General features: G+C 41.4%; 1 protein-coding gene across 1 annotated transcript in view; it reads right to left on the bottom strand.

Moving 5' to 3' along the window:
• NEK10 (NIMA related kinase 10) overlaps positions 1-12681 on the bottom strand; it is a 221021-nt gene that overhangs the window by 177153 nt on the left and 31187 nt on the right. The window contains exon 6 of the mRNA XM_055321516.1: positions 6155-6239. Coding sequence (XP_055177491.1) covers positions 6155-6239 — 85 coding nt within the window. The remainder of the gene's footprint in view (positions 1-6154; positions 6240-12681) is intronic.

Raw genomic sequence — 12681 nt, 5'->3', positions numbered from 1 at the left:
AAATAAATAAATAAATAAAATCTCTTTAAAAAAAGAAAAGATAAATGATTGGTCATGGTCATTTTTATTTTTTTTATTTTTATTTTTTTTTATTTACTTATGATAGTCACAGAGAGAGAGAGGCAGAGACACAGGCAGAGGGAGAAGCAGGCTCCATGCACCGGGAGCCCGATGTGGGATTCGATCCCGGGTCTCCAGGATAGCGCCCCGGGCCAAAGACAGGCGCCAAACCGCTGCGCCACCCAGGGATCCCTCATGGTCATTTTTAAATTTTTATGTTGACAACATAGCTATTCAATAATCACTATTAACAATTCAAGACAAAGTCATTTTTCCCAAACTCTGTTCTGGTAATAACCCTTTTATTCTGTACAGAGGGTGGTATTACACATTCTATTTTAAAAATAATAATAATTTAAAAAAAATAAAATAAAATAAAAAATAAAAATAATAATAATTTCATGACCAAATTCAAATTACCTTGGGAAATGATATGTTAAACAGAGTTTGAGAAATGCTTTTATCATAGGACCCCTCTGAGCCTTTAACATGCTACTGAGTGCCGTATGCCTCCAATGGGGGGACTAAGGTGCAGCTTTTCCCAAACATAATCAACTGAAGCACATTTCTTTTCACAAAATGCATATTAACTTCTGTAGAACTCCATTTAAGAAGCACTGTTTGAAGTACAGACAGGGGAGAGAGGCTTATACTCAATTTACCCTTCGTTTACAAAATAAACAGGTCACCCTCCAACTGCCTTACTTCTATGTAGACTGGAGTAAGGCCAGGAGACTGCTCACAACTCCTAGTCTTCCTTATGTTTCCTTTGGTTGTACCAATGTGACTGCTTTCACTTGAGAGCGTCAACTGGAAAAAACCAAGACCACAAAGTACGCACAAACCTGGGCTTACCAGTTCTGGGTCTAATCTGAAAAGCAAATATGACTGCACACTTGATTTACAGCAACACTTCCTGGGTGCCCTGTCAGATCTCAGCCTTTTCTCCTTGGTCACAAGGCCGGGGGTCACAAGACTGGGTTCTGGACTTCTGAGCCCAATGACCTGGAGAAAGTCCCCCAAGTCAATCTGTCCTTCAGTTCACCATGCTCTGACTAGTTTCTGAGATTTGCCTTTAAAAAAGAAATGATATAATAATATACTACAGATAATGAGTATGTTCTCAAAAAAACAGAGCATAATGCAGCACCCACATAGCTGTTGTTGGTGCACCACTATTTTTGCCATGGCTGAAAATGTCAGTGCCATTAGATGCTCTCATCCTAAACCTAACCAGAAACCAAATCAATGCCAGAAACACTGTGGCGAGCCCTTAAGTAGGGAATCACAACTGCGATTTCTTCACTCTTCTGTTCAAAACTCAACAGTGGTTTCGTGCTGCTCATTCCTGGGTCATGATTTTAAGGCCCCTCTATCCACTGGCATCTTATCTTTCCAGATTGAAGAGTAATACTCTTCTAAAAACAAACTTGGTTATTGCTCTACTTGTGAGTCAAAAGGAAATACAAGAAAGGTTTCCAAGTTTCCTACCTCGGAGTCTGGAGGCAAGCTGGTGCTACTAAAAGGGCTGGGAGTTGATTCTGAAGGTTTAAGGTGAGAAGAAGAAGCAAAGAGCTCCATTTATAAAGTTATTGGGTGGAATGCACTCCCACAATGCTTCTCAAACTCTTTGGTCTCTGTACTCCTTTATGCTCTTAAAAATTACTGAGAACCTCAGAGTTCTGTTTATGTAGGTTATATCTATTTACCAAATCAGAAGTTAAAAGTGAGAAATTTTTAGGGATGCCTGGGTGCCTTAGCAGTTGAGCATCTGCCTTTCGCTCAGGGCATGGTCCCGGGGTCCTGGATCACGTCCCGCATCGGGCTCCCTGCATGGAGCCTGCTTCTTATTCCACCTATGTCTCTGTCTTTCTCTGTGTGTCTCTCATGAATGAATGAATAAATCTTAAAAAAAGAAAAAAGTGAGAAATTTTAAAAACAGGAGTACACAAGCCACTATTTCATCGGCCATCAGAGCCGTGACATCATTACACATCCTATAGCCTCTGTACACATGTAAGACGGTGTGTGTGAAAAGACAAGCAACATCATGGCATTATTTTTAAGATACTTTTGGCCAGTTACAACCCCTGAAAGGGTTTCAGAGACCCGTAAGCAGTCCCAGGTCGCACTTCGAGAACCACAATACTATTGTGTCATCCACATGGCCATCCAAAATACCCCTGGAAATTTGGCATTTACATAAAGAAAAAAGTTTGAGACCAGAGATAGGTACCTGTGGGCAAAAAACAACAATGCCAACCACGATAGTTAAAGCCAAGAGCATGGAAGATGGGGAGAAGATGATCAAAGAAAAGAACTTTGGGAAGCCTAACATTTAGGAAGGCAGGTTTAAAAAAAAGAGCAAGTAGGAACACCTGGGTGGCTCAGTGGTTGAGCATCTGCCTTTGGCTCAGGGCATGATCCTGGGATCCAGGATTGAGTCCTTCATCTGGCTCCCTGCAGGGAACCTGCTTCTCCCTCTGCCTATATCTCTGCATCTCTCTCTCTTTTTCTCTCTCTCCCTCTCTCTCTCTCTCAAATAAATAAAATCTTAAAAACAAAAAGAAAGAAAAAGAGCAAGTAAATAATAAAGTAAACAATACAGAAAAAAAACACAAAATGCTGAAGAAAAAGTAGAACCTCTTGGGAAGGGTGAAGGCAGACAGAAAATGTGGCAAAGCCTGTATGCTACTATAGGAGATGAGGAACACAGGTTCTGGGATAAGGTCAGTCAGCGTGACAGTCTTTGTATTGTGGTTTCTAACATAATCGTTGGTTGGGAACTTCTAAGATTTTCACTTTATCCTTGATAAGCAATACGCTATGGCTTCACAGTAGTAATGAGTACAGATTTATCATTGTCCTACTTGGGACTCCTACTATACTTGAAATCTCAGAACATAGGTCTTTCTTTAATTATGACAAACTCAGGACACCTGAGTGACTCAATGGCCGAGTGTCTGCCTTTAGCTCAGAGCATGAGCCCAGGGTCTTGGGATCGAGTCCCACATCGGGCTCCCCGCAGAAGCCTGCTTCTTCCTCTGCCTATGTGTCTGCCTCTCTCTGTATGTCTCTCATGAATAAATAAAATCTTAAAAAAGATTATGACAAACTCTAGGCACTTATACCTTCAAAATGTCTTCTCTTTCATTCCATCCAGTTTTTTCTCACCTGGATCTCCATTTAAAATATACTGAAGTCCCTGGCAGGCAAGATCCAATCTATGAGCCACCAGTTTGCAACTTCTGGATCAAGGAATGCTGACTGAAGCATAGCTCCTAGAGGGAACCTTATCACAGAATTCAGTGCACAAGTTATGTAGCCCATTAATCCTGATAGAAAGGAAGTTACATTCAAGAGAAATAGCCTGACCTTTCAAGAAATGTAGCAATGAAGGTAAGGTGAAGATTTGAAGGGATATCTGGGTCAAAGAAAGGACATCTTTATGACGATGGAAAATAGAAAGGGAGCCGCTAACGCACTAAGAAAAAGGATAGACGGGTAAAGCCTTGGCAAGGAGGAGGGATATTTCTTCTGAAACAAGAAGAACATAAAGTTTCAAGATAATCCAAATATTTCAAGCAACAGAGAAGAGATAATAGGAGAGCTCCCACCGGGATGACTTTGGTATTCTCCATAAAACAGATAATGCTGTGATTGGTGAGAATAACAGGGGTAGGAGGGGGTTGGGGTATGAGAAGTGGACATGGTTTGGATCAGCCACCATGGATCCCGTAGCACTGACTCAACAAGAGACGAAAGGAACACCTAGCAAAGGTGAAGTCTTGCTGAGATTCACCGGCATAAATTATAGTAAATCCCAGCAAAGCTTTGTGACTTTGGCTAACAATTTTTGGCAACTCAAAAGAAGTTAAACAACTGCCTGAGCACATGCTCTTCTTTGTGGAAAGAAAGCCGGGAGGAGAGATTCAGAGAGAATCCCCTTCTATGGAAAGGCTAGAAATCAGGGAAAGACTTCATTTAATACATGTGTAGTCACAAAGTCCCATAAACAAAGAGGTCTCTTTGCTTCTTTCCTAGAGAGCAGAGCAATCAACCCTGTACCAATCCATCAAGAATTAGACTAAGAAGGGCAATACTTTAGATGGAGATCAGCAGAGTATGAGACAACTGTCATCAATTTTCTGAACAAACAGAACATCTCTGAGAACATCTATTTTGTTATTTTCTGTAAGTCAAAGAAATAGATCTCCTGCTAACAATCCACCTGCATGAGAGTCAAAAAGGGTACTATTAATAATTAAGTGGGAACAATGAATACATGCTGGAACTGATCCAGGCAAAATGGGACACATGGTCCACCCTTATTAGATATGACCAATACAGAATTGCAAATAGCAGCTCAGAAATGCATGGAACACAGTTCTGTAAAGCTGGTCATAGTGGGGAAAGGATACTGTCTTCCCTGAAAACTTCGAGCAATCAGGACAGAAAGCCGTTTGGCTTTCTATATCCTGAGGCCCACAGTCAAAGGGCTACCTGGATGATAACAGCACAAAGCCTGCTCATGAGGAAGTGGTGATTCTTCTAAAGGAAAGATGTGGAACCACCATGAATCCTAGAAGTTTCAAATCAGAGCAGGCTCTATAGCTGACTAGTACCAAATACTTTTTTTAAGTGCCAAGTTTGAAAAAGACCATTATTGGAGTAATGAAAGGAGACACATTCTGACTCAAACAATTCATCAATAAAATCAAATCAAAAATAAAAGATCTTCCAAGTGGTCTGAGGTTCCTAGTAGCTTATCAGGACAGAGTGTAAAAGGAGATGCTTTTTTGGGGAAAAAAAAAATCTATGAAAATTACTGAAGTATGTGTATGAATAATAAGAACATCCTAGATATTTAACACCAGCAAGCAGAAACAATAATGACTAAATAAGCAAACCTGAGGCTTTGGAGTAGTGGTTCTCACACCATGGTCCCCTGACAAGCAGCATCAGCAATACCTGGGAACTTATTAGAAATGCAGGTTTTCAGGCCCTTCACAAACCTAGTGAATTAGAAACTAGTGATGGGCCCTAGCAATCATTAAGTCCTCCATGTGTTTCTAATGCACACAGAAGTTTGAGAACTGCTGCTTTATGGAAGCAGCTATCTACCAGCCATACTGGAAGAACTAATTTTCAAGGTCCAGGTGAATTGTTAGGTAAGTTTTCTTTAGAGCCTCACTTTGAAAACACTAAGCCCTTGCTATGCTAAGTATGGGCCACAGACTAGAGGCATGGGTATCCTCTGGAAGCTTTTTAGAAATGCAAAGTTGGGCCTCACTATATACCTGCTGAATCAGAATATGCATTTATAAGATTCCCAGGGGATTCCTATGTGCATTAAAGTTTAAGAAGCACTAACCAGAGACAGCACACACCATTAACTAGTGAGAGGAAAGGGCAGCCCGGATGGCTCAGCGGTTTAGCACTGCCTTTGGCCCAGGTTGTGATCCTGGAGGCCCGGAATCAAGTCCCCCCTCAGGCTCCCTGCATGGAGCCTGCTTCTCCCCCTCTCTCTCTCTCTCTCTCTCTCTCTCTCTCTCTCGTGAATAAATAAAACCTTAAAAAAAAAAAAACTAGTGAGAGGAGGGAAAGGTTCTTGACCTCGCAACCCTCATTTGGGACTAGTAGGAGGTTCCTTGATCACCTCTAACTCAGAGTGGGAGGCTAGATGTGGGGAAGGGCATGGACTCTGCAGCATGCTAAAACACCAGGCACTGCCTTTCCACTGGCTGCCTCTGGAGCCCCCCGAGAAGGCCGCTGCTTGTCACTGCTGACTTTGACCCAGTCAGCTGCTTAGCCTTGAACACACTAAAAGGTGTGGCCAAGTGTACACTGCTCTGAATTGCCAGTGGTTTAGAACATACACCAAAAGTTCTATCTACTTAATCCCACAGTTAATATAGCAGAAATATATGGACTTTTTGTCATTTCTCTCAGATATTTTTAAATAGCAGGTGAGATACCTCCGAAATATTAAACCTCTTGAGTTGTGAGAGAGAAAAAAAGTAGTTAACGTGGCCCCAGTTTTTTTACTTGTCTTCATAACAAGTAAGAATTATTTTTATTTTTTCCAACCAACCTGATAACATGGATCCCTCATTAGAAGTCTCAGACAGATTAACACTCTCAGAAAATGAATAGATGGGGCTCGATGAACCCACTCTCTGAAAGAAGAAAACAAGAGAAAGTGTGTTTGTCCACGTTTAAAAGGCCAATGACAGAACAACACAAGACGAAGGAGAATAAGGAACATACAAAGGAATAGCATTAGTTTATTTCAAATTTAATCTGTAATAAGGACAGTTTGTTGGTACCTGGACACCTAATCCATTGTAGTGCAAAATACATACAAACTGTTTTTTATCATTATTAAGCAGAAGCCCCGAAATTATTTGGCTCCGAGTGCCCTTACTGGCTAAGGGCAGTGCCGGACCAAAAGAAATAGCTAAAAGTTCCAGTAATTAGGTTCAACTTTGGGGTAGCCCCAGTGGCACAGTGGTTTAGCACCGCCTGTAGCCCAGGGCGTGATCCTGGAAGACCCGGGATCAAGTCCCACGTCAGACTCTCTGCATGGGGCCTGCTTCTCCCTCTGCCTGTGTCTCTGCCCTTCTCTCTCTCTCTGTGTCTCTATGAATAAATAAACTTTAAAAAAAATCTTAAAAAAAAATTAGATTCAACTTCAATAAGAATGTATGCCCCGATAACTTAGTATCCACTCAAAAAACTCATACACATACATTATGAGAAAACTGTTTTTATTTTATTCTTGATCACATTTACTTATGAATGGGGTGCTGTGCACCTGTGTGTGCACTCAACAAATTCTCAAGCCTTGTAATCAGATTGGAGACCATGCCACCTTCATCTCCTCTTCCAGCTGATTTTCACATCGTACTTGCTTTTATCCTAACAACTATGGAAAACCCAGCTTCAGAAAGACAAGCCATCATTTAAAAGAAGGAAGCACAACCTTCATATGGAAATCATAAAGTACCCGGAGTAGTTTGCACTGGGTCTGATGAATACTGAGTAGCTCTGTGTTCATTGCAAATTTAGAAGACCCTATGACACCCCTGAGGGCTCTCTGTAGTCTCCAGGGCACTTTGGTGGACAGTTTGGAAAACACCATGACAAAGTATTTTCATAAAACAGTTTCCCCAGAAGCAGAGCCTGAGATGAAGGTTGGTGTGTAGGTGAATGATTGAGGACATGCCCTCAGGGAAGACCACCAGGAGTGGGGAGCATAAAGGAGAAAAGGGAAGGCAAGCACGGACATGATCTCAAGCAACCCTCATCTCACCCTCATCTCAGTCTGACAGTGGCACTTGGTGCAAATGCTAACAAAACCCTCAAACAAAAAGCGTCTGCTATTCCATAGATAGCCGAGAAAAACTGAGGAAGATAACAAAAGCTATTCCAGACTGGAATCCACATACTTTCTCGCACCCTCTCCCACCTCCACAGTTGAGCTAGTTAGGCATCCAGCAAGGTTAGGATACTTTAAGGATCTGCCCTTCCATCAAGTGCAACATCTGCTTAAGCTGAGGTCCCAAGCCAACCCTTGCCTGGCCTGCCTCATATTCATCCTTAGCCTTTGGTGGTAGAATTGAGCTTCGTCTCCTTTGTGGTCCTGAGCAATTCAGTTCTGTCCCCAAACCTGCACATCTCAAAACTGAGTGCATGAGATCCACCCTCCTCAAAAGCAGGACAACCATCTAAGGTCACTGGAGATGTCACCTTCCACTCTACCCCATTTCACTCCATTCCCAATTGCCATCCCCTACAACTTAGCTCATGGAAGGGAGATTGGTAAATATGCTTTCCCATATTGTTATATTCTCAGGGATGCCTGAGTGCTCCTGATAGATTAGAGTCCCTGGCAGAGGCCTCGCTGAGCAGGACGTCCCCAAAGTATCACTGGCTGAGAATTGCTCTTCCTACCATCACCAGGACTCCTGGCAGGAGCTGCCCACCATAGCTACCATCAAATCATGGCCCTCCTCCAGCCCAGCCACCATGACACTGACACATTTGCTATGGAGGCAAAGCTCAGTTTCTTCTAAGAATAAAAGCAGGACTCAACCCATACCAGGGCTGCCAGCCAGGGAGAATTAGCCAAGGCCACACTGAGAAGCTACCCTATAGTTCATCTTGACTTCTTTGTGTTGGGAAAAATAATGCAAACTCTAAATACACTTGAATTTAAAACAATCACCTGTGGGAACACTTGTAAGGATGTGGTTATTCTGAGGCTCCTATTACAGACAAAATACCTTTAATCTTTATAAATAGGGAGACGACACATGACTGCTTTCCCTTTCAGGTGCTGGGGTCAGCTAAAAATAGCACGTAGCCTAAACTGTAGTGCAAAGATAGGACATCCCAAAGATCTAACAGAAAAAATGATCAAGTTGCAACAGCTGCTAAAAACCTGATGAGGTTTAATGCTGATTGCTTTTCATTATTTAGAGGAAAAGCCATATTAAGAGGTGATTCATACTACAAATATGTGTGCACTGGTATTTTTCCTGTTAACTATATACACTCTTCACAGGGAAAATTCATGACCTTTGCAATGTTTTTCATATTAAAATAAATATGAAAAGTTTTCTTCTATTTCCTTCCCCCTCCTCTAAAAAAGAAAAGAAAAAAATTCCAGAATAGGCTTCTTAAAATTATTATTATTAAAGGAATACAAATAAATGAAGAGTTCCAGAAAAGTCCGTGTTAAAAGTTCTGTTCCAGGCAAATGGCATTTTTTGTTTTGCAATTTTGGGACCAAATCCCAAGGCTATTAATATTTCTACATGATTCTGGCCTCGGCTGTTGTAAATGTAAATAGAATTCCTGGTGTCTGAGTCCTCTGACTTCTCCTCTCTGAGCACCGACCTCTGGAGGAGCAGTTGTTCCTTTCTTGGCTCCCAGCCCTTAACCCCCCACCAGGACACAGCACATGGGATGGAGCTCTGGTATTCAAGAAGAATGGCGTGTTCTGTAAGATGATATATATCTCTGTTTGCCAAGAGTTGGGGGACTAGGAAACATACAACTTAGTGCAACCAGAGAATTGTAGAGAAAAATAGTGACCAATTGTAAAGACAGGTGCCCTCGTTCTACTGAGTCAGTGACTACAGCCCTAAGGAGCTGTGTGACTGGCCCAAGACTGCATATGAGAGTAGAACCGGGGGCTGAGTTCTGTGCTCCTTCAATTCCTTCCCAGCCCACCCCCACTCCAGGTCCCCCAGGCAGGGGTGACTAAGGAGACAATGACTCTCCAACACATTTACTGTGGAATCAGGTATGTTGAGCAGCCGGGGGTCCTCTGAGGCAGCTCTGAAAAAGTTGTCTGTCTGCAAAGATACTGTTTCCCTGGAGGGTATGTCCCAATATAACCACCACACAGCAGCGGATTCATGAGCAGGCAAATATTTATCCCCTCTTGTGACTGAACTTTTGCCACTTCTTTCGCAGGACTATTAATACATGACAGCGTGATCAGCTCCCACGGCCTTTGTCCATGACCACCTGCCACATGGCTTTCAGCATCACACGTCACTTTCTGCTATCGATACAAAAAGGGAAGGAAAACGGCACTGGCCACACAATCATTGAAAAGAGGGGTAGTTAGGGTTTCACCTTCTTGAAAGAAACCAATATATGATGTGAGGGCTCCACATAAAAATCAGTCATGGGACTGTGGTATTGCATCATAAACCTGGAAGTACCAAGATCAACAAGCCAGCCAAACGGTCTGATGTTACCTGAATCCAGGGGCTGACACACACCAAAGGTTAACCCTAGACCTCATTTGTACCATGCTTCACTCTGGTTCTCACTCAGAATAAGTAGTATCTTCATGGTGGGGTGTAACTTAAATTTCCCTTTTCATTAACACACAAGACAACAACAAAACCTCTGCCTTTGACTCAAAATTTAAGAGTGAAGAAATTCAAGCCTGTTTCAAAATAAATATTGTCACAAATTCATAAAACAGAGCCCTGTATTGTTGTTGTTGTTGGGGGGGGGTAAATACTAGAAAAGTAAAATTCACATCAAAATAGACATGGTAAAACAGAAGAAAAAAGAATGTGTGTGAAAAAATTAATTACAGATGAATATTCAAGAAATCTTTATTGACTTGTTCCACTATTCCTTGTGGGTCTTTATTCTTCCTCTGAGTTGCCCACTAAATCCAGCCCCAAATAGGTGCCCAACCAGAAGTCCATCCAATGGGTCATTACTGGTCCTAAAGTCAGGGAGATACTGAGCAGAAAGGACTGTCCACAGGTGTTTCTTCTACACAGTTGATGGAAGTTTCAGAGGTAGAATGCTTTCAAATATTTACTCATCACTTATTGGTAGCCAGGCACTGTTACACGCCCAGGGGTACAGCAAAGGACAAAACCATGCACTTGTGTTCATGGGACTTACCTTCTAAAGGGACAAGGCCAATAATAAACAGAAACTAATAAAAATTTATATGAAGTGGTATACAATGTGGGACAACAAAGATTAAGAGTTTAAGGAGTCTAGGGGATACTACTTTAGGGCAGTCAGAGAAGGATTCTCTGATAAAATTAGCATTCAAGTGAATTGAAGAGTGAATTTAGGTCAGAATAGCAGAAGAGTTCATATATATATATATATATATATATATATAATATATATATATATAGTCCCTGAGCAAGAGTGTGGTTGTTTGTGCAAGGAATAGCAAGGAAGCTCATGGGGCTAGAGCAAAGTGAGAGAAGACAAAGTAACAGAAGTTGAAATCAGAAAGATGGCAAGAGCCAGATCTGAAGGGCTTGTAGAATAAGAATAAGGACCCTGCAGAACCACTAGAAGACTCTAAGCAAAGAACTAATACAATCTAAAAGAGATTTTGAAAGGATCCTTTTGGAAGTAGTGTTGAGAACAATATCGGTAGCCAACAATCAAAGCTGGGAGCCCAGTTATCCTAGTGTAATTGTCCAAGCAAGGAATGGTGGCAGCTTGGACCAGGTCAATAGATGGGGAAGAGAAAAGCTCAGGGAGGGCAAGTTAGGTAAGAAAAATCAAAGGTACTATTTAAGGTATGTCAACTTTGGGGTCTCCAAAGAAGAAAAAGTCCATTAACCAATATGTAAAACAAAAGATGAATTGACAGCAACTACATACAACTTATAAGGTAAAGTCTGTCAGAGCAAAGCTGATAAAGGGATGATGGAAGCTGTCATTTATTGATTTGGCCACGTTTAATTGGTTCCAATGGTTAGTGGCTACATGTGGCCCAAGAACAGGCAATGCTTTCCTGGGAAGGTGGAGACATTTTAATTTCATGCCTATTAGACATCCAAGTAAATGATTTTTGCAAGAAGCAGTAGTAGATAGAGGAAAAGAGAACATGATAACTGAAGTGATACTTTCCTGGTGCAAAATTGAAAGAAAATGTTAAATATATTTTGATTAATAAAGAACCTGGGAACAAGTGAGGCACAGGAGAAAAGAATACCAGTTAAGTCCTGCCTGAGAACCTTGAGCTTGGCCTTAACCTCTCAGCTACTGCATCTATCAAATGAGGTTGGACTGGATGTTTTTCTTCATGGTCCATTCTACCTCTATAATTGGATGATGTCTTGTGTGTGTGTGTGTGTGTGTGTGTGTGTGTGTGTGTGTGTATTTGAGGAGAGTAACATTTTAGGAGAAATGAAAATGCAAAAGTTAAATATTTATTCCAAGTTAGGTGATGGGAAGAACAGGACTGCTTATTTTTTGTTTGAGGATTATGTGAAATCCTAGGTTCTTGAAGGTTATTTTCTTCCTTTCCACATTTAAGATTGTGAAACTTAGAACAAAAAAGACAAAAAGACAATGATGCAGCTCTTTTAAAAACTTTACTCTGGATAAAAGCATAATATGGTTTTGTATGTGTGTAATAATTTCTCATATAAATGAAGAAAAAAGCATAGAATTGTAAAAAAGATTAGAAGGAAATATAGCAAGAATTAATTCAGCTATTTCTAAGAGAGGTATAAAGGGTAATTTTTCATTTTTTTATAATTTTCTGTATCCACATACTTTTTTATGGTGCTCACAATAATTTAATACAGAGAATTCCACTACATGAAGACCCTCAGCCTCTATGCTTCCCTATAAAACCAGTGTTAATGGCTTGAGTTGGAGACAAAACACCAAAGCCTAGAGTATGGTGGGAGGAACAGGAGCCCAGGGCCATGAGAGGGAAGAGGTGGGGCAGGGCTAGTTGAGAGACCAGAACAGCCAGGAAGGCTAAGAGGTGGGGGCAGCAGGCTTAAGGTGAGAATTAGCATAGGCAGAGGTTCAGAGGTGAAAGAAAATAACTCTCCAAGGTATAATGAGGGGCTTGCTCTGACCTTGGTGAGCCCAATGCAGGCAGAAACAACAGATAAGCCAAGTAAGAACAACTCGACCTCAAAGGGCTTTGTGAACCAATAGGGAACAGGCGTTTTTATACTGGCCATTAGAGGACGACAGGACTTTACCAAGGTGACCAGAATTCTCTTTTCCTAGGTGAGGAGGAATCTTCAAAAGTCCATATTGGCCTGTCTGCTACCTGATGAAAGAAAATCACAGAAAAAGCATCTCTCC

This window comes from Nyctereutes procyonoides, unplaced genomic scaffold (assembly GCF_905146905.1).
Source record: "Nyctereutes procyonoides isolate TBG_1078 unplaced genomic scaffold, NYPRO_anot_genome, whole genome shotgun sequence".
NCBI classification, from domain to species: Eukaryota; Metazoa; Chordata; class Mammalia; order Carnivora; family Canidae; genus Nyctereutes; species Nyctereutes procyonoides.
Note: the sequence above shows the minus strand (reverse complement) of the source record. Positions and strands in the feature narration are given on the sequence as shown.